Here is a 23,614-nt window from a genome sequence, read left to right on the forward strand (position 1 = left end):
AGCTGTATGAAAAAGCCTTCCCCTCACTGAACAATTACATTTTTAGTGGCTTACACTTACAACCCCTAATTCTTTCTGCTAATGTACAGGACTTCATTAGTGAGATTTCCTCTTACTTCCGGTTCTGATGACACACTTTTCTCTAAACAGGAAGTGAGGGAAACACTTGAATTCCAACACAGTACATAGTACAAAAGACGTTTGTTAGTTGTATATTTCTGTAGCAAACCCCCGAAGGAGCTGCTTTTGTTTGTTCAGTCCGTTACTCTGCCTTCCAACCCCAATGAACTGTCCCAGCCCCTCTGGCACACCTAGCAATGTTATTAATGGAATAACTCCACAGGAATACACAACACAGTTCCGTTTGTAGTTTACTTAAAGAAAAGCAAAGTTAAGGTTAACATTTGTCAGCCAAGACCTGTATAAGTACCCAGGACTTGGCTGAAACAGTTTTAACCACTTGACCACTGGGCACGTAAACCCACTTAATAACCAGACCAATTTTCAGCTTTCGGTGCTCTCACAATTTGAATGACAATTACTCAGTCATACAACATTGTACCCAAATAAAATTTCTGTCTTTTTTTCACACAAATAGAGCTTTCTTTTGGTGGTATTTAATCACCGTTGGTTTTTTTTATTTTTTGCGCTATAAGAGAAAAAAGACTGAAAATTCTGTAAAAAAAAAGAATTTTTCTTTGTTTCTGTTATAAAATTTAGCAAATTTAGTATTTTTTCTTCATTCTTTTGTATAAATGTGAAAGATGAAGTTACGCCGAGTAAATAGATACCCAACATGTCACCCTTCAAAATTGCACACGCTCGTGGAATGGCGCCAAACTTTGCTACTTAAAAATCCCCATAGGCGACGTTGCTCGGCCGGGTCATGGACATTCCCGTGTGCGCGCCCCAGAGGGCGCGCGGGAACGCGATCCTGGGAGGACGTCCATGGACGTCCTCCCAGAGTTAAGCAACCGCCTTGTAGACGTATATCGTCTATAGGGCGGTTGTTAACTGGTTAAAGAAACAATCAGGAACACTATGCAACCAATGAAAGCAATAGGTAACAATATGCACAGATTAAACAGATTCTTAGATACAGGTGTGTTGCAGTGGCATTCAGTCCTTGAGCTGTTGCAGGGTGTCTTTCTTTAGCATGGACAATCTTTTCCTCTGGGCTGGAGCTGCATAAACAATCTGTTCCTTTGGGCTGGAGTTGCAGGCTGTGAGCCCCTTGGTAGGCCGCGATTCCACACACACAGAGTGCAGGAGATGCTCTCCTGATGGGGTGCAGGCACAAAGAGACACCGGCTTAGTTTCTCTGTCTTTTTATCTCCTCCCCCACAGTCCTTTGCTGCTTTCTGATGATTGACTCAGGCTCTTCCAATAGGGAGTTTACAGACAACTTCCAATAGGGAGTTTACAATCAAGCAGTTCTGCGCGTAATACATGCGCGTCAGCATCACGCGCAACAGTGCTTCAAAGTACATATAGAAACGGGTATTGTGGTGGTCTACGCTATCTTAAATAATATTTAGAAGAAGACTATTCAAATCTAGTCTTTACAAATAGAAAAAAATAAATATAAGCCAACTCATGTTTGTTTATAAAAGGCGTACACAACAGTCATACATTCAATTCATATTATTCTGAATATTATTCTTCATAAAAATCAAGGGTGCACCAGAAAAAAAAACTACATGTACATTGCTTCCAAGAATCAGGTTCTTATGTCCAAGAACAATCAGAAGGTCTAAACCAAGTCCTTTGGAACAATAGGTGAAGATGATTGTAAGGGCTGGAGAATCTTTGTGAAGCAGTTATAGTGGGAATATAGATAGCAACATTATGAAGTGTTTTTGTACCATTTCAAGGTCATAGCATAAGTTAAATAGCCAAGAATTAGTAGGAATAATATTTCAAAAGCTATCAACATGTTCTGAAAAGAGAAAAATAATAAGTATGAGATTCTTATTCATAACATTCCTTTTCAGCATTCAATATTGATCCTGGTGAGCCAATCTAAACAAGTTTTATTTCCCAATTACCTATGTAGCGGTACCCCCGGAGGAGCCACTGGTTAGATTTGGGACGGCATAATTATGTTACCTCTGTGATGTGTCTAGGGGTGATGATGGTGGTGAGAGTAGTGACAGAGGGCCATATTCTGAGTATAGTTACGATGGAGTATTTCAGGATACTCCATCGTATCTCTCTTTTTTGGGCCGCGTATCTATGCGAGTGATTCTTAGAATCATTTTCGCATAGATACGCTTAAGATCCGACATGTATAAGTCACTTACACTGTCGGATCTTAAATGTAATTACTCCGCCGGCCGCTAGGTGGCGTTTACGTTCAGGTCTCATTTGTTTATGCAAATGAGCCTGATACGCCGATTCACGAACGAAATCGCGTCGCGTAACCGTCGCTAACGTCGTTTGCGTAGGCGTAAGGTTACCCCTGCTATATGAGGGGTAACCTTACGCCAGTCCCACGTAGGCCATGTTAAGTATGGCGTCGGGTCCGCGTCGTGTTTTCCCGTCGGGTACGTCGTTTTACTAAGTCGTCCGCGAATACGACTTTACGTCAATGACGCACACGTCGGCGTCATTGACGTTTTACACTGAGAACTGGAGCATGCGCAGTTCGTTCGAATCGGGGACGCGCTTAATTTAAATACAAGCCGCCCCCTTGGATATACGCGGGGATACGCCGGGCCAATGACACTACGCCGCCCCAAACTACGGAGCAAGTGTTTGGGGAATACAGCACTTGCTCCTGTAGGTTGGGGCGGCGGAGTGTAAATGGCTTACGCGCTGCCCGCCTACTTTCTACCAGAATATGGCCCAGAATGTCCAGACAGTTGGTTGACCTTTTCAATGCTTTTATTTCTGGTCCAACGCGACCAACAGTCAACTCGAGGTAGATAGAGTAGGTGGGTGAAAAGAATAAACTTTGCAGATTCGGGCTATGGATAGAAGAAGCAGTCCTGCCTCCAATGATTATGCTTGTCTCGTCGCCACTCCATCCGGAGTGGGTAAAGTGCCCCTGGACAGACCCCTCTCACAGGCCTGGCAGCCAGAGAGTCACTTAAAGCTTTTGGGGAGGAACAGGTCTCTGCCACAGACCTGGCTCTATTGGAATTTAGGATTTGTAAAGAGACCTCTGCCACAGGCCCAGTACTACAGCACATGAATAGTAGAGCGAATCCTCCCCGTTGATAGTTAGCTTGAATCTCCCTCAGGTAGACCTCTTGTCCTTGAGTCACCGACTGACAGATTGCAGCACACAACCTGTCAGTGTCCGGCCACCCCGATCCCCAATGGTTCGTCTAAGCCCTGTTGGATCACCTGTCTCCGGGTTCACCTCAGACCGACTCCCCATCGAACAGCACAACTCGCTTGGGGTCTTCTCGATGAGGGATGGGGAACCCAGTAAGTCACTGGGGTTCCTTTGCAGCATCAGTTGCTCCGGGCCATGAGGGCCCAGAGTCAGGAACTCTGCATAGCACTTTCCCCCCTGGCCTGGTAGGCCATATCGCCGGGGCCTGTGATGTGCGCACACCCTAAAGGTGGATGCCGCACCTGGAACCACGAAGAACCCTGAGCAATGGCCTCCGCCACAGAAATACTGCTTCCCAGCATGCTCCGTGAGGGAAAACTCCTCTAATTGGTTGCTGGGAAGAAGCAGCTCCGCCTGGACCCCTCTGGCGCCACTTGCCCTCCGGAGATGGAACTACATCTCCGGAGCACAGAATAACCCACAGGACAGTTCAGGGCTGGCGACAGCCACAATTTGAACAGATCAAACATGGATGAGAGCAAATAAGTCTCTCATCCCACTAAATTTGAAATAGCACCTGTACTGAAAAGTACACAGGCGCTACACCTAAATAGAACGTTGTGGTCCCAAAGAGACCTTCTGAGTTGGCATGCCATATACCTGCAGAGCAGACATTTGATTTTTAATCATGAAAATGTCACAAGCTCAAACAAGGAATATGTTCCCAGGTGTGCCAAAAGTGAATAATACAATGAAAAAAAAAAAAAAAATTCTAGATCACACTTAGAGGATATAAGGAATTAATTTATCGCAACATCTTTACAATAATATTTATCTCCACTATCCATGTATTTATATTTTAGGTTGAGACAATTGTAAGGTTCCCTTCTTTAACCTATGGCAAAGAGCAGTCCTATAATAAATCCTTATGCATGCTGAAGTGGTTTAGCCTATGAATTTATAATGTCTCCTTGGAATCATATTGAAGGATACAGTGTAGGAGAGAGAAAACCAGTAACGCTGTCACTGAAAACTTTCATTGATCTGTCATGTGACTTTAAAACCCATGATGCAGCATTCTGTCCTCTGAGCAGAAATATTCCAGGAGCTGATACTGCGACAAGAGTCATTGATCAGAAATCCAGTCAGCAAATCCTGTAACATATGCGCCATAATGCGAATAATGAACAATGTCATTACACAAGCCTCTCTGCAAATGTGTACCTAAGGGCCACCTTATCATTTTCAGCTACACTGCATTTAATGAGTAAAGTAAACATTTTTCCCACTTCAACCAGTGGCAAACTGGGGTGGGGTATGGTCCACAGAGAGTGCCAAAACTCTGGGGGCACAGGTGTTGGTACATGGCGCTATTTGCCTCTGCCCACCTGACAGTGGCAGTTCAGAACGAAGGGGAAGCTCCTAACTGCCACTGCATCTGGTAAGTTCCTGGGAGAGATCTGTAATGAAGGATGGTTTGTGCAAGGGTGGAGTCAAGGTATACTGGGAGGGAGGGTCTGGATTGAAAGAGGGGATTAGGGCTTTGGGGGGAAGTCTGTATTGGGTGAATTGGGGCTGTTGGTGGAGATCTGTACTGTGGGGGATATTGGGAGAAGGGGTATTACCCACACCTGATCCCTGGACTTTCTGCATCACACACTTGTGATCCCTGCAACCTCTGCATTACACACTCCTCACCCCTACACTTTCTGTGTTACTCACTCCTAACCCATGCACTCTCTGTGTTTCGTACTCCTGACCCCTGCACCCTCTGTTACACACTCGGATCCCCTGCATTAAAGCGGGAGTTCACCCAATGATCTTTTTTTTTCTCTTTTCCCCTTAGATGGATGCTCGTTTTGTCTAGGGGAATCGGCTAGTTGTTTAAAAATATGAGCCGTACTTACCGTTTTCGAGATGCATCTTCTCCGTCGCTTCCGGGTATGGGTCTTCGGGAGCGGGCGTTCCTTCTTGATTGACAGTCTTCCGAGAGGCTTCCCACGGTCGCGTCCATCGCGTCACTAGTAGCCGAAAGAAGCCGAACGTCGGTGCGGCTCTATACTGCGCCTGCGCACCGACGTTCGGCTTCTTTCGGAAAATCGTGACGCGATGGATGCGACCGTCGTAAGCCTCTCGGAAGACTGTCAATCAAAATAGGAACGCCCAGTCCCGCAGCCCATACCCGGAAGCGGCGGAGAAGATGCATCTCGTAAACGGTAAGTACAGCTCATATTTTAAAACAACTAGCCGATTCCCCTAGACAAAACGAGCAGGAATCTAAGGGGAAAATGTGTCATGTACGGGTGAACCCCCGCTTTAAGCAACTGCGCAGTCATGCAACACTGTACACAAATTACATTTATATAATTTTGTTTCACACAAATAGAGCTTTCTTTTGGTGGTATTTGGCAACCACTTGGTTTTTTAGTTTTTGCTATGTAAATGAAAAAATACAGAAAATGTAGAAAAAAAAACATGTTTTTCTTAATTTGTTTTAAAATTTTGTGAAAAAATTATCTTTTTTTATAAATTTAAGCCAACATTTATTTTACTTAATTTCATTGCTAAAAATAAACCCCAAATCAGTTTATTTAGCGTATGTGAACGTTATAGAGTCTACAAACTATGGAATATATCTTTTAAAATTGATCGATTCTGATATCATGACGGCCTATCTAATTATTTGAGGCCTTTAAATACCAGGACAGTACAAATATCCCCCTTATTATCCTTTTTTGGAAAGTAGAGAATCCACTGTGTTTAGTAAGTTTTTTTTTTCCTTTTGTTTACATTATCTTCTTCTTTCCCTATTTTATTTTTGCTACATACTTTCATCAGAATAGTTTAGGGTCACCATAGTGACACTGTACTACTCTTGAGAGGCTGATTTTTTTCATAAGACTGGTGTGACGGTTACAAAGAATACTGACTTATGACAGTATGTGATAATAATAAAAAAAATAATAATATTTTAAACTTTTTTTTTTCTTTTTATAGACATTTTTTCACATACTTTTATCAGAGTAGTTCAGTACTCTGGGAGGGGGTTTGCATTGGTATTGCTTATGACATGTTCACATAATGTTCACTGTTATAAGCAAAAGTTAACTGGCATGAATGCTTTTCCATTTATGACCTCTGGCTTTCTGTTGATATGCTGTGATTGGCTACAGCTATCACATGGTACATGGTGTCAGTCTGTCAGGGCTGGGCTCAGCCCTCCCGTCTCAGTGCTCAGCTGTTTGTTAATTTCCAGCTCTCTTCATTCCACAGTGGCTCACCTGGTGATAATTTCCTGCTCATCAGCCTGCTCCTTCCGTGCCCCTCGCCTTAGTCATACATATCTGGAGGTTCTCTGCTGTGTTCCTGTTAAAGGCTTGCCTGGCTGACGTCCCTTTTTCTGATGTCTGTTTGCTGCTTCCGACTATTAACAACTTGCTGACCAGCTGCCATCATTATACTGCGGCAAGGTGGCACGATCCTGCGAATCGCCGTAGGTGTACGTCGGCTCTAGAACTCGCTTTTGTGGGCGCATGCTTGCCACTGACACTACCATTGGCCAGCAGTGGAGCCAATCAGCAGGTCTGGTGGACTCAATTTCCGCCGGCCACTCGCAATTGTTTGTCGCAGTGACAGAATGGGGATCTGCCTGTGTAAACAAGGCAGATCTCTATTCTGCCAGGGGAGGTCACACAGATCTGTGTGCTTCACCAGTCACACAGTCCCCCATACAGTTAAAAAACACCTGCAGGGAACACATTTAACCTCTTTATCGCCCCTGATGTTAACCCCCTTCCCTGCCAGTGTCATTAGTACAATAATAGTGCATATTAGTACTGATTACTGTAATAATGTCACTGGTTCCCAAAAAAGTGTAAAACATGTCAATTAGGTGTCCGATCTGTCCGCCGCAATGTCGCAGTCCAGCTAAAAATCACTGATCACTGCCATTACTAGTAAAAAAAATAAAAAAATGCCATAAATCTATCCCCTATTTTGTAAATGCAATAACTTTTTTCAAACGAATCAATATACGCCTTTTGGGATTTTTTTTAACAAAAATATGTAGCAGAATACATATTGGCCTAATCTGATGAATACATTTTTTTGGGGGGGGGGGGGAATGTTTTATAGCAGAAAGTAAAACAATTTTTATTTTTTAAAATTGTCAGTATTTTTTGGTTTAAAGCGCAAAAAATAAAAGCCGCAGAGGTGATCAAATATCACCAAAAGAATTGTGGGGAAAAAAGGACATCAATTTTGTTTGGGTACAGCGTCACATGACCATGCAATTGTTACTTAAAGCGGTGCAGTGCCGTATCGCAAAAAATGGAAGTGGGTAAATCCTCCTGGGGCTAAAGTGGTTAAAAGGAGTTATTTTTACTGCATTTTCATTTACATGGAAACCATTCATGACTGTATACACTGTATTCATGTGATTGCTATGACCAATCATGGGTGCTAATGAAAGGAGCAGTAGATTTGAAGCAGAATTTTTTTTCCTAATTTTAAAGAAAGTTTACAGTACTTGTCAGTTATTTTCCCTCACATTTCCCCTTCCCGCCAAACAGGAAGTGAGAGGAAATTTTCTTCAAAAAGTTTACCGTTATGGGTAAAGTGACGCTCGTCTTAGCGATGCTTAAGGCTGCATTCACACCTGAGCGTTTTGTCGCCTGAAGCGCGATGCTCAAATACGCTAGAGGGGAAAAAATACATTATCCCCTATGGAGATGGTTCACATCTGCACGCCGATACGCCTGACGCCGAACGCCTGAAGCTCAAACAAGTTCCGGACCCTTTTTTGTCGCGCGTATTTGAGCGTTTCCATTTCCCATAGAAAGTAATGGAAACGCTCGATTCAAGCGACTAGCGCGACAACGAGCGTTTGCTACGGGCGTTTCGTCGCTTTAATAAATAGAACTTTTCAACCAGGCAGAAGATAAAAATATCGACCAACATAGCAACAAGTGATGAAAAGATGATAATTTTTCCTATTGGCTAAAATAAAAAACGTCGAAGTACAAAAACGTCGGACGACGCTGTATGCAAACGCGCAAATAAGCATGAATACGCCGAACGCCGAACGACCGTCGCTCAGGTGTGAATGCAGCCTTACTGCTGTTTAAGCGGAGCTTTTCAGATGCTAGCAAGGCACATTTAACCCCAGCTATCGGCCGAAAGAGGGGGTAAAAACACTCATGTTGTGACACTTTCAAAGCGCTGCCCATTCATTGCAATGGGCAGGGGCGTTTTGGCAGCGCTGTAAAGATGCTGCTTGCAGGACTTTTTCTACGTCCCGCAAGCACACCGCCCCAGTGGGCTTTCACATTCGGGCAGCATGGGAGGCAATTTTCAGGCGCTATTTCTAGCGCTAAAATGCCTGAAAACTGCCTCAGTGTGAAAGGGGTCTTAATATTTTTCTCCTGTCAGGATAAAATAGCGCCTTAATGTGTTTGCAGAAATGAGCCTTAGGTGCATTTTTGCAAACACATTTAGACGCTTTTTTATTTTATTGGAAAGAATATGAATATATTCTGGCCACTGTAATGAAAAAAAAAAACAGTCAAGTATTAATGCATGTAGTAGTGCTTAGGCTTATCAGGCGTTTTTTATGCTCAAAGTTTCTCTCCTGAACGTGACTGTTTTTCTTGCTGCCTCTAAACTCCTGGAAACGCCTATATAGGGTGCATGGACATCTAACATAGAGGGGAGTTTAGAGGCAAACACCTGGACAAGCAGCACTTTTGAGCTCAGATGTGCATGGATTTAGGCTGGATTCACACCTATCCATTTTTAGTGGGGTGGATTCAGGTACAAAATGCGCCCTGTTACGGAGGCGCAGCGTACCGTTTTAACGCTGCGCCTCCGTAAATTACCTGCGCTACGCTTCATTCATGAAACAGTAGCTACGTAATTTGCGCGGGCGCTCATTAAAACTGCCCGGCGTAAGGGCGCGTAATTTAAATGATCCCGTAGGGGGCGTGGATCATTTAAATTAGGCGCGTTCTTGCGCCGAGCGTAGTGCGCATGCTCCGTCGGGGAACTTTCCCGAAGTGCATTGCGGCAAATGACGTCGCAAGGACGTCATTTGCTTCAACCCGAACGTAAATGGCGTCCAGCACCATTCACGATTCACTTGCGCAAACGACGTAATTTTTTTAACATCGCGACGCGGGAACGACGGGTATACTTAGCATTGGCTGCCCCTGCTAATAGTAGGAGCAGCCTTACGCGGAACCCAACGAACGTAAACGACGTAAAATGCGTACGTAGGGCGCGCGTAGGGTTGTGAATCGGCGTTAGTATGCAATTTGCATACTCTACGCTGACCACTACGGGAACGCCACCTAGCGGCCAACGTAAGAATGCAGCCTACGATACGACGGCATAAGAGCCTTATGCCAGTCTTATCTTAGGCTGCAGTCGGCGTAACAAGTTTTCTGAATACAGAAAAGTCGTTACGCCGGCGCAACTAAGCAATTGCGCTGCGTAACTATGGTTACGCAGACGCAATTGCTTACTGAATACACCTCAGTGTTTTTTGCAAACTTGCACTACAGAAAGTGTTCAATAGGAAACCATGTTAAATGGACTGTGGTGCAAATAGGCAAAATGCAAAAAACACAAAAAATGCATAGGTCTGAATCCAGCCTAAAGAAAAAAGGGCATTGCAGCAGTTCATGAATAAGAAACAAATAGATGCAAATCTGGAGTTGATGGGGAATCAGTGGCAATGACAATGCAGAGTTCCAATTGGGACTGGGAAAGAACTGCTGACGTCACTGAAGATAGAACGTTATCGCCAATAGCTGTTCACTATTTTCCGGAGCGAACATGCCGCTGTGTCAGGACGCGTCCTCCGTTGCCATAGTTACAGAACGCCGCCTGCTCGTTTATATTCTTCCGGGAAGGCGTCTCGCGAGATTATAGATCCAGCAGCGGTTACCTGGCAACGCAGAGACTCCAACCGCAGCAACTCGTGCACCTGCAGCCATGGAAGGGGACAGAGACGAATTCTACCTGGAACGTATCCTACCCTGCTTGTGGGAGCCCGGTGACCGGGACATGGGTGGAGGGGGGCGGCATGGACTGGGGTGGGGGATATGGCTATTGGGACTGGCGGGGATTTGAGCATCACTGCTGAGTCCAGCAGCTTCCAGTGGGAATGTGATGACTGCAATGTAAACCTGCTGCCTCCTTCCTTTCCTGGACTCCATGATGCTGCAATCCCAGCACACAGCCCCCTGACCTAGTACGGGTCATTTCTCTCTGATACAAATCATATGACACCAAGGACAGGCAATGACAGCACCACATGGGCCTGCTTTCCTCAGGAATGGTTATTTTGAAAATGACCTTTAGTATTTCCTTCCTGCACGCTGCTCTTTAACAGATGCTTGAGGGGTGCCATTGTTTCTTAAAGTCATTGTAACAGCTTATTTTTTTTTCTAAATAATAAACATGTTATGTTATACTTACCTGCCCTGTGCAATGGTAATGTACAGAGTGGCCCTGAACCTCCCCTTCTGGGGTCCCCACAAGCAAACTCTGCTCCTCCTCCTTCTTCTCTTCTGGGGTTCCCACAAGCAATCTCTGCTCCTCCTTCTTCTCTTCTGGGGTCCCCACAAGTGATCTCTGCTCCTCCTTCTTCTCTTCTGGGGTCCCCACAAGCGATCTCTGCTCCTTCTTCTCTTCTGGGGTCCCCACAAGCGATCTCTGCTCCTCCTTCTTCTCTTCTGTTGTCAACACAAGCGATCTCTGCTCCTTCTTCTTCTCTTCTGGGGTCCCCACAAGCAATCTCTGCTCCTCCTTTATCTCTTTTGGGGTCCCCACAAGCGAACTCTGCTCCTCCTCTTCTGTGCGTTTCCCCATTTAAACTGACTTGCTATAGGGGTACACCTGCAGGCTTGTTCTTAAGTTTGGGCTGTGTGCGTCAATGGATGCACACAGCACAGCTTGATTCAGCCCCCTGCTCTCTGATCACAGGACTGGATTGACAGCAGCAGGCACCAATGGCTGCCTCTGTGTCCTGTGAGGAGAGGAACACACATAAATGCCGCTGCAGACGAGCACATCGCTGGATTGAGCTAGGACTCAGGTAAGTATATAGAGTGGTAAGTGGGAGATACTACTGCTAGGACATTTTTACCTTAAAGCGTTTGTTAACCCAACAAAAATAAAAAAGAAATCCTGTACCTATGTTGTGTCATTTGGCCCACTGTATCTTCTGTAAGACCTGGCTGATCCTGACAGTTTCTACTGTCACCCCCCCCAGACGTTGGAAAAAAAAAAAATATATAAAAAATATATATATATATATATATATATATATATATATATATATATATATATATATATATATATATATATATATATATATATCTGACACCTTTGTCAGCTTACGTGCCTCCATCATCTGCAGCCTCCTCTATGTCTACTGTGTCCTCTCCTCTCCCCCCTCCCCTCTCTGCCTGTCAGCTCCATGTCCTTGCTGCCCCCTCCCATCTTGCTGCTGTTTATTTGTAATACAATCTCTGTTTTTTACTGTAATGGCCACCAGTGACTGTGCTGTATAAAAATAATGCTGTATATATCTTGTTTACAGAGCGCTGATCTGTGCCCATTGTCCCGCCGCCTATCTCCTCTCTTGGCCTGACAGATGCAGTGGGCGGGGCCGGTGATCCATTGCTGACGTCAGTCCGGAGGAGAGAGGCGGACCCACCCACTGCATCTGTCAGGCCGAGGAGAGGAGATAGGTGGAGAGTCAATGAGCGCAGATCAGCGCACTGTAAACAATGTATATACAGCATTATTTTTTAGAAAGCAGTCACAGGGGACCATTACAGTAAAAATGGAAAATGTAAAGTTACGTTGGTGGGTTAACAACCACTTTAATGCAGATGGAGAAAAAAATACCCTGCAAGGCAATGTCACAATGTGCTATAGTATGCATTGCATACTAGCACATTATGAGAAGCTTATTTTAGAACAAAGCCCTCCAGTGCAGCGCTGTCACCGCTGAGAGGGCTGACATCTTGCCTTGGTCTTCCTTCTGGATTGGCCGGGGGCGTAATGACTACCAGGGGTTGACAAATTTGCTTGGAATCTAGGAGCCAGCTAAAAAAGTTAGGAGCCAGAAAACGCACCCAGTCCCGACGAGCTTGCGCGCAGAAGCGAACACATACGTGAGCAGCGCCCGTATATGTAAACGGTGTTCAAACCACACATGTGAGGTATCGCCGCGATTGGTAGAGCGAGAGCAATAATTCTAGCCCTAGACCTACTCTGTAACTCAAAACATGCAACTTGTAGATTTTTTTAAATGTCGCCTATGGAGATTTTAAAGGGTAAAAGTTTGTCGGCATTCCACGAGCGGGCGCAATTTTGAAGCGTGACATGTTGGGTATGAATTTACTCGGCGTAACATTATCTTTCATAATATTAAAAAAAATGGGGATAACTTTACTGTTGTCTTATTTTTTAATTAAAAAAAGTGCGCTTGTAAGACCGCTGCGCAAATACGGCGTGACAGAAAGTATTGCAACAATCGCCATTTTATTCTCTAGGGTGTTGGGATAAAAAATATATATAATGTTTGGGGGTTCTAATTAGAGGGAAGAAGATGGCAGTGAAAATAGTGAAAAATGACATTAGAATTGCTGTTTAACTTGTAATGCTTAACTTGTAATACCAACGGCCACCACCAGATGGCGCCAGCTCACATCTGGTGGTAATAACTTGTAATACCAATGGCTCACCACCAGATGGCGCCAGCTTTTTTTGCCCACCTTCCAAGCCAAGTCGCCAGGACACTATTTCTAGTCGCCATGGCGACCTGGCTCCCGGGATTTGTCGATCCCTGGACTAGACTCCCGCACATGCACGGCATGGGCTCTGAAGGTCCAGCACTTTATGCCGAAACTTCATCGGCGGCATACACTCTGAATATCTCCTAAACTGTGCAAATTTTTTACTTGCTATAGGATTGCCTGTAGGTACCACCTTAATGGCACCCCCACGCATCTGAAAATGCAGCTTGTTTTCGGATGCACAAAGCACCATGCGGTTCCGTGTGGGTGCATCTTGGGGAAAAATATAGGGGACCTTATTCCTGCATTTCCCACAGGGACAGCATATCATTCAAATAAATGGGCTGCTGTGCCTGGGCAAACATGGAATGCAGGACAAGTAATGGTGTGATGCTAACCTTAGAGCCGTTCACACTGGGGCGACTTGCGATCCGACTTCATGTCGCCTCAAGTCGTCCCAAGTCGCGCTGTAGAGAAAAACAATGGAAGTGAATGGGAGCGGTGTTAATACACACGACTCAAGGCGATCCGACTTCAGAAAAGGTTCCTGTACTACTTCAATCCGCCTTGTAGGCGATTTGTACCCATTGATTTCAATGGAAGTCGCCTCAGAAGTCGGATCACTGTCTTAACTGAAGCGACTTTCCAGGAAGATAACATACATTTCTCAGGCAAGCCTCTCCTGCCCCCCTCCCTCCCCCTCCCTCTCCCAGAGCTGATTGTTGTTTTATTGGCCATTGGAAAGTCTCCTGTCCTGGAGACGACTTCAAGTTGTGTTGTAAATCGCCCCAGATCGCCCTGTGGTTCATGCTCAAGTCGTGTCGGAGTCGCCTCTGAAAGTCGCGCTGGAAGTCGTATCGCACTAGTGTGAACCGACTCTCAGAGAGAGCTTTCCCTGTCCTGTAGAGCTTCTAGCATGTTCACACTAATCATATATACAACAGGAGTGTATATGTATGGCTGTGGGGCATGGAATGTTGTAGCTGCAGATGATTGGCCTGTACTGGCCTGTATCACTGGTACAGATGAGATGGGGCATGTTTGGATTTCTGTTTGAATCTTGTTTGCGTAAGCCTACCGTACCAGGAAACTGTCGGCTGTACAGGCCAAGCATCTGTGACCAGAGCATTCCCTGTTCAACAGCCACACGTATACATACAGCTGCAGGGAATGCCTTAGCCACTTATGATTGGCCCAGTACAAGAACCACTTTCTGGTGGGGTTACTCCTGTGGGTTTTGACTAGGATCTGAACAGGCCTGTGACCATGGAATAGGATCTTAACATGCCTGAAATCATCCCTGCTTTTACATTAAGCGAGAGTCTTTCCAATATGAGAGATCTCCTCTCATGGTGGCCAAACACCTATGGCTTTATCCAGTAAGGCCCCTTTCACACGTGCGGACAGTATGTCCGTATTTCATCCATCAGTTTTCGGATGAAATACGGACATACATGTACCCCCATGGGATAGCGGGTGTCAGCGGATGAATATCCGCTGACACCTGATCTCATCAGTCCCCATTATGATCCAATTCTGCAGACAGAGGAAAAACCTATTTTTCCATCCGTCTGTGGATCAGATGAACATGGACCGACGGTCCGTGTTCATCCTATCCCCCCATAGAGGATAGCTACGCTCTGACAGGGCGGACCCTGCACAGTGTGTACTTGTCTCAATCCAAAGCACTGAGTGTGATTTCTCTCCCCTGCCTCATTCCTCTGTTATCTGCATGAGTCACTTCTGACAGCGTTTTCCATCTCCAAAAGATAATTAGTGATAGATGAAAATGAAGAGGTTGCTAAAAGGTATGAAAATTCTCGGACAACAGACTAAAAATTTGGATGTGATATATTGTATTATTAGACGACAACTGTACTGATTACTGTAAACGAACATTGTATGATCTGAGATCATACAAGACATTTTTTTTGTTTGTCCCTTTGGAATATATCAGATGAACTGTTGTGATCGGCTCTTGAAAGCTGTGTACTAGCAATCAGATTATCGTACGATCGTTTTGAAAGCAGTATTTTTTGTACAATTTTCTGATCTTGTGTTCGTGCCTTAAAGTCCCTAATTTGTGGCACTGTAATTTAAATAGTATTGTGTGAGGAATGTGGCATACCTGTATACTACAAGTAGGCGCAGACTCTATTAGGCCATGCCCAATTCAGCATAATTGAACCACACCCACTTTTGACAGCGACGTGCTATGCGAGACATGTCTACTTCTCCCTAAAGTGTCCCTCTTTCTCAAGTTCTAAAGTTGGAAGGTTTGCATACAGTTTTGTTATTACAGTTTTTATGTTGTAGTGGTTATTTTATATACAAGTTTAGTTAAAGCGGGAGTTCACCCGAAATTTTTTTTTTAACATTAGATTGATGCTCATTTTGTCAAGGGGAATCGGGTAGTTTTTTTAAAATCGAAGCAGTACTTACCGTTTTAGAGAGCGATCTTCTCCGCCGCTTCCGGGTATGGTCTTCGGGACTGGGCGTTCCTATTTGATTGACAGGCTTCCGACGGTCGCATACATCGCGTCACGAGTAGCCGAAAGAAGCCGAACGTTGGTGCGGCTCTATACGGCGCCTGCGGACCGATGTTCGGCTACTTTCGGAAAATCGTGAGGCCATGTATGCGACCGTCGGAAGCCTGTCAATCAAGTAGGAATGCCCAGTCCCGCAGCCCATACCCGGAAGCGGCGGAGAAGATCTATCTCTAAAACGGTAAGTACTGCTTCGATTGTAAAAAAAACACCCGCTTCCCCTTGACAAAACGAGCATCAATCTAATGTTAAAAAAAAAAAAGTTTTTTGGGTGAACCTCCACTTTAAGATGTAAAATACTTGGCTACACCTCCTTTAACAAGCCCATACTAGGAGGTCTATAGAAATAAATGGCATTACAGACCCCGCCAGAAAGATTGCTATCAATTATTCTGCTAGATTGTTGGCAGGCACCCATGTTTTTGGTGTAACATGTTATTGGACCCCTGATTCCTCGCTCTCTTTGTGGCAGGGAGCTGGGCATCTTCCTCCTCTACTCCCTGCCATAATTCAAAGAAAATGTGGGGCTCCACCCACATGGCAGTGTCATTGTGTCTCCCTCTCCCCAGAGCACAGGCAGGCTGCATCTGATGGCCACTGCTGAGGCTGCATTGATCTTTTGTATCATATCTGCAATCTCTGACCATCTCATGTACCATGTACCATGTCTGCTAGAGGTGCACTGAAAGCGGTGTGTATATGTAACAGATTGCAGATATGATGTTAGAGACTGAGGACATGGTACAAGAGATGGTTAGAGACTGCAGACTGCATTTTTCTTTACCTTTTATGCACTAAAGGTGCCAATAATGGCCATAAAAAATAAAATCATATTACCGTATATACTCAAGTATAATCCAAACCGAATATAATCCGAGGCACCTAATTTTACCAACAAAAAAAAATGGGAAAACGTATTGACTCGAGGATAAGCCTAGGGTGTCTATCTGCATGCCTCACTGTGCCCATGCCTCACTGTGTCCACGACAAGACTAATGTTTAAAGCGGTGTTTCACCCTAAAAACACATTTCTAGCATGCCATCAAGCATACTGCCTTTATTTTATTTTTTGGCGCCGTACTTAGTTTACTGCCGTAGTGAAGTTTCAGACTCCCCGCGGGGAATGGGCGTTCCTATGCAGAGGGAAGATGATTGACGGCCGGCTATGGCGCGTCACGCTTCCCGAAGATAGCAGAAATAGGACTTGCCTCTTCACGGCGCTATACGGCGCCTGCGCACAGACATCGGATCTGACTGCGCAGGCGCCGTGAGGAGGCAAGTCCTATTTCTGCTATCTTCGGGAAGCGTGACGCGCCATAGCCGGCCGTCAATCATCTTCCCTCTGCATAGGAACGCCCATGAAATTTCACTACGGCAGTAAACTGTAAGTACGGCGCCAAAAAATAAAATAAAGGCGTACTGTAGATCGCGCTAGTATGCTTGATGGCATGCTAGAAAAAAAAAAATGTAACATGGGAGTCTATGGAAGGGGTGCCCGGCTTTGAAAAATCGGTGCTCCCCGGCCGTAGATCCTGCGGACAACAAACTTTGCACACTTGTAGAGGAAGAGTGGGGCTACATGTGTGGCAAGTTTGGGGTCCAGGAGACCTGGCCGGTATTGGGTCCCCAAAGTCCGGGAGATCAGGCGCAAAAAGGTGACTCGAGTATAAGCCGAGTCTAATAGAAGAAAATAAATCACCGCTCCAGGTGGGTCTGCTATGCAATCACAGGCTGGCTCAGGATACCGAGGGTGCTGGCAGTGCACTAGGCCAGCCATGAATAAGCACTAACCCAGTGCGAAACGCGTCAGCTGTTCCCTTGTTTCTATTGCTGTAACCCTGTGATGTATTTGCTGTTCGTTTAATAAAGACAACCTCAACGGTCTTTGGAGTGCGGCTATCCATCTTTCTCTCATTTTTCAAGTACTGTCTAATAGGCGGACATAAAGTCCACGGTACCCGCTGCTGCTCCCCAGAAGTGTCAGATCATGTACTAGCTACGTGATCTGGCACAAAGCGGTCGCCCTGCGACGGTATATGTACTGTGGGTAGTCCGCATGTGGTTAATGGGTGTGTTCAGCAAAGAAACAAGAAATTGTAATCCTTTGTGTGCTGTCAGCATACGCACATTGTTTGTCTATTGTTCTGATTTTAGATGAGGCTCTGGTCACATCACATTTTATGGCAAATTACAGCAGAAAACCAGTTCATTCCAAGGGATTCACATACTTTTTCGTTGATTTTCCTGCAATACTTTGGCAATGTGTTCCATTTCAATCCTATTTGAATTATGCGGTGAGAAAGCAATTTGTAAGCGCTGTTCTCTATAAACGCTGAGTCTTGCCAAGTCCATACAAACATCAATAGATGCTTCTTAGATAGACATTTTCAGGCTACAGCGCAATACCCACTACGATTTTATAAAGACGATTCATCACGGAATAGTTGTAATCACAAAATGAATTCTAATTGTAGGATACGCTCTTCAGAATCCTCAGTGTTCTCCATTTCAAACATGTTATTACTCTATTTACTGCATTCTTGTGATAAGCAACAGTTTTGCCATCTGCATCGTGTAAAGCACAGGTGCTAGACGGCGCGAGCTCATTTAGCTGTTATAGGCAGTAAGTGCTGTTTGTTGTCCGCTTGCTAGCATTCAGATGATCTCGGCACGGAGATTATCACACTGTAAATGAAGAAATTACACATTTGTGTGAGTTGCTTTGAAGCTCTAAATTTTGTATAATTATTTTTTTATCATCACCAAATAGTTCATTTTTTCCAAAATATCGTGATTCAATAGATGGCATTTTTGTTTTTCATTAGATTTTTATATATTTTTTTAAAATGGTAATTCTAAATCTCTGCAGAACTGTACATAATGCCTGAAAATCTTTGTTTGAGTAAATTAACAAGGTATACATGGGAGCGTTTTGTAAAATTTAGATGAAAATCTGTTATTTCTGCATTTTTTATGATCGCATTAAAAAGACTCTAGCTGCAAATAATTAACCATTTCAACATTTATTTTATTCCTTGCAAAATTGTATTTTGGAGCTGCCATATTACATATACAGTAAAACCTTGGTTTGATGCCGCGTACACACAATCATTTTTCAGCATGTCCAAAAAACAAAGTTTTCTCAACTTCATCATTACAACGGCCTTGCCTACACACCATCGTTTTAAAAAAATGCTCTAGCAAAGCGCGGTGACGTACAACACGTACAACGGCACTATAAAGGGGAAGTTTCATTCGCCTTTGGGCTGCTTTTGCTGATTGCGTGTTAGTAAAAGACGATTTGCGCTTTTCGGACTGTTGCAGCGTGATGAATGTGCTTACTCCATTATGAACGGTAATTTTACCAGAACGAGCGCTCCTGTCTCCCAACTTGCTTCTGAGCGGGTTTTTTACGTCGTTTTAGCCCACACGCGATCATTTTTCACAACCTGAAAAATGACCTTGTTTAAAACGACGTTAAAAAATGCAGCATGTTCGAATTTTTTATTTTTTTTGTTTTTCAGAACCTGAAAAATGATGTGTAGCCCACACACGATAATTTTAAATGACGTTTTTGAAAAATGACGTTTTTTTCATGCTGAAAAATGATCGTGTGTGTACGCGGTTTGAGAGCGTTTTGAAAGACAAGCAAAATGATTATCTTTTAAAATAAATTTTGACTTGATATACAAGCAATGTCTTGATATACAAGTAGCGTCATGTCACAACTGAGTATAAAAGAGGAGAGGTGCCTCTAAGTGTAGAAATATGGTTACATTTAACCACTTGCTTACTGGGCACATATACCCCCTTCCTGCCCCGCCGGTTGCGCGCCCCCAGTGGCCGAGAGGAGCCGAGGACGTCAATAGACATCTTCCTGGCCCTGTAGGGACACCTTGTGGCCGTCATTTGTCAATGGCCCGAGTCTCTAGTGGCTCTAGTCTCTAGTGGTTAATGAAGGTACAACATTTATACAAAGAAAGAGCCGCTGCTCCAGGTGTATGATGATAACCTGAGGTGGAATGTCTCATAGAGTGCCAGCCCTGGCCTGCCTCCGTGGGAAACTTGTAAGAAAAGAAATGGCTGCACATCCAGGAATTCCAATTGCCTTTTATTGTTCAAAGTGATGACACCAACACAAGGTCACGTAGATGCGTTCCGCACAAACATCTTGTGCTTAATCATTACCTACTTGTAATGATTAAGCACAAGATGTTTGTGTGAAACGCGTCTACGTGACCTTGTGTTGGTGTCATCACTTTGAACAATAAAAGGCAATTGGAATTCCTGGATGTGCAGCCATTTCTTTTCTTACAAGGTACATAATTTAGCAACATATTACTACACCTTAGAGGTGTCTCTCTTCTCTTCTTATACTCTGTAGCTCCTGCTGGATTTTGCTTCTAATCCTCTTGTGGAGGCTTCCATTTGTGGATTGACCTATTATGGTTGCACAACCTGATCACATCGCTATAATCTTTTTATATAGACTATAAACTTAAGAACCTATGAATAAATGGTTGTGGAATGACTCATTTGAGTTTCCATTATTTCTTATGGGGAAATTTGCTTTAATATACAAGTGCTGTGGATTAGACACATGTTTCTGGAACAAATTATGCTCGCAGTCCAATGTTTTACTGTATGTAGACCATATATAAAGAGCTTATTTCTTGAATTCACAATGCCATTGCTGCCTTTTGAAATCTCCTGAACTGAGCTTGATGGTAAATGTGGGGAGATTGTAGACAAAGCACATGATCATCATATGACCATAAGACCAGGTACCCTCATCTTATCAGTTTGGCACTATCTTGATGCAAAATAGGGTGGGTGGAACCAAGTTATTTACATACAAGTTGAGAACACAGACCATTTGTCTAAAAAAACATTTTACCTATCTTATAAATCAGGATTGGTGATGTAGGTTAACTGTATGGTGTCATATGTTGCATGCTATGTTTCATTTAAAGCACATTTATAGCCATTGTTTTGATGCAGTGAGGAAGGGTTAGACTAAAGCCTTGTACACACGATACGATTGTTGGCAGGGTATTGTCTGCTGACAGACTGTTGTCCTAAAATCTCACCATTAGTACGCTCCCTTTGGCAATTGTTGTCCAACTTTTGGCCAACAAATGTTGGAGGATATGCTAGTAAATTTTCGGCGGACAACGGTCTGTTGTCTGATTTTCGTATGGTCAGTACAAACACGCATGCTCGGAATCAATGCTCACCAAACACGAAAATCGCATAAGGGACACAAAGGGTGGTGCTCAGGAGCTGAAATTTATCGTAGTGCGTCACTACATTTGTATTTGTGGCACGACAATTGTGTACCGTTATTATGCAAGACACGATCCTGGCACACGCCCTTTAGACAAAAATCAGATGCTCGGTTGGCCAACGATCGTATCGTGTGTGTGGGCGCTCAGTCAAGACGACTCCCAAGGTACAATAAAAAATTCTCATTGAGGCAAAGAAGAACCCATGAGTAACAGGTAAAGGCTTGAAGACCTCACTGGAACCAGCAAACCTCCCTTCATGGGTCTACCATACTTAAGTGGTTGTAAAGCCTTAAAGTTTTTTTTTTTCTTTGATGTCACAATGTAGAGAATACGATTTCCTATCATCTGTGCCCAGTCTTGCCACACAGAGTTAATCCAGCTCTGAGCAATCCTCTTTTTATTGTTCAGGGAAATAAAACGGACTTCCAGATAAAAACCAAAGTCCTTGCTTGAGTGACAGGTTATTTACATATCTCGTGCACTGCTTGCAGACATGCACAGCTTCTGTAAAAAGTGCTCAATTCACATCCCCCTCCCCTCTTCCCTCCAGCTCTATGTATATTCTGATGACTGTTGCATTTTCTCATGGCACTGAACTGTGACTCACCCCATATTTTGAAAACATTTAATCAAAACACAGGGGAGGGGATGTGAGTTGTGCACTTTTTTTCAGAAGAAAGGACTTTGGTTTTTATCTGGAAGTCTATTGTATTTCACTGAACAATAAAAGATGATTGATCAGAGCTGGATTAACTCTGTGTGGCAAGACTGGGCACAGATGATAGGAAATCTTATTCTCTACATTGTGACATAAAACAAACAAACAAAAAAAAATGGGTGTTTACATCTACTTTAAGGCAGGGTGCAAATTTGAAAGAAATTTTCATGATTCCCCCATCAACACAGACCGCGCTGATGGGGCAAATCCCTCTTGCCCAGCCACTGTCTGCTCCCAGCGGGGGCAGGCAGATGAAGCTGTCCCTGCCAGGAGAAGACAGTGATTATCCCTAGCGGCTATAGCAGCCACTAGCAATAGCCGTGGGAGAATTTGGCAGGCTGGTTGTATACAATTTGTTGGATCGATCAACTTGGTACAATCGGCCTGCCCATTAAAGGTTTGAATCTTGCCTGCTTCCTGCTGAACCGGCCGAGATTCGAACTGTGTATGGGCCGGCCTTAGTTGTAATTACTGTCTGCATACCTACTACTATTCTACCAATGTGCATGTCATGGTGACCTTTATTCCTAGGACAGAAAGTGATCAGAAGCACAACATTTTACAACTGTCTCACTGCAACAGGATGTGAAGGGTGACAACTGTCTAAACCTGCATTCACACCTAGGCAATTCCTGGTAATTTTGAAGTGTTTTTTACATGCATATTATAGGTGTTTTTACAAGCGTTTTTGCTTGTATAGGTCTATGGAACTTCAGGTGTTTGTTTCCTGGGCAGGGCAAACTGAAGAAAGCTGTTCTAAAGGAACAAAGGATTTTTTTGAGGGGTAAAAATCTATAAAAACACATTTAAAAGCAGGCATTCTCGTTGAAATCGGTAGGATCAAAAATGCCTGAATAGGCTCAGAAAAGCTTATATATTTTTACATGTTTGAACAGAGACAATTGGAGAGAGTGGGATTTCTATATAGTAAGGCTTAATCGGTCGTAAGAAAATGAGCAGAAAAATGCTTAATTGTAAATGGGGGCTTTCAGTAAATCTATTCAGAGGAATGGGAAATCTCCATTAAGGGCAGATTCGATGGGCCACTTTGTTTTTTTTTTGTTTTCCCACCAACACTCTTTAAGTGAAATTAGAAAAAAAAAATAAAGTTTTTTTCTGTGGTCAAGTGACTGAAAAACTCTGTATCCCACTTTTTTTTTTATGGCTGGTGGGCGTGAACACCCTCCTGGCTAACAATGTTTTAGGGCTGTAGGCACTGACGGGTGACTTCGGGATCAGCAGAAATTCAGCAGTGTTGTTGGCCCTCCAAAGATGCACAGGGGATGAAGACAGAGCTTTGCTGTCACATGCTATGACAGGATAGATAAACTTTTAAAAAAGGTATGTAGATTGTGATTTTTTATTGCAAGTATATTTACAAGGTGGGTGGTGTAGCCTATTGTTCTACTTTAAAAAGACAAAGCACAATGTGTAGAAACTCCTACCAATCGCTGAACATTAAATTGTTTCCTTTTTTTGTCTGTCCTAACAAAAGTTAACTAAGATTTCCTCCTCTAAACATATAGGAAGTCTCTATATTGACTATAACCTAGTAAATACTGTATATACTTGTTTACCCGTAGTGCTGATGTTGTGAATGTTTTTCTAAAATTAAGAAAAAATCATCCTAGTTTATTTTGGTTTGGTTCCTTAATACTACTGTAGACATTACCATCACTGAGGGATCTGAAGATGGCTACCAATATGAAGAGGTGAGTGGTGTCTTGCTTTTTTTGTACATTCTTTATTCTATTTTTTAACATAGATTACATAAATCAACAAATATGTAAAAGTTTAACGTTTATGTGAACCTTTACCATGTAAAAACACATTCTGAAATATATATACAGTTGTGTCCATATATATTTGGACACAGGCACACTTTTCATACTTTTGGCTCTGTATGCCACCAGAATCCTTTACTGGCAATGACTGCCTGAAGTCTGGAACCCATGGGCTTACCAAAGAAT

At 43.6% G+C, this 23,614-nt stretch overlaps 1 protein-coding gene across 1 annotated transcript in view; it reads left to right on the plus strand.

The window, feature by feature from the left end:
- The first annotated feature begins 10,195 nt into the window (after window positions 1-10,195).
- SPAG16 (sperm associated antigen 16) overlaps window positions 10,196-23,614 on the plus strand; it is a 1,251,920-nt gene continuing 1,238,501 nt past the window's right edge. The window contains exons 1-2 of the mRNA XM_040357476.1: window positions 10,196-10,310; window positions 23,310-23,356. Coding sequence (XP_040213410.1) covers window positions 10,277-10,310; window positions 23,310-23,356 — 81 coding nt within the window. The 5' untranslated portion in view covers window positions 10,196-10,276. The remainder of the gene's footprint in view (window positions 10,311-23,309; window positions 23,357-23,614) is intronic.

This window comes from Rana temporaria, chromosome 6 (genome assembly GCF_905171775.1).
Source record: "Rana temporaria chromosome 6, aRanTem1.1, whole genome shotgun sequence".
Lineage (NCBI taxonomy): Eukaryota > Metazoa > Chordata > Amphibia > Anura > Ranidae > Rana > Rana temporaria.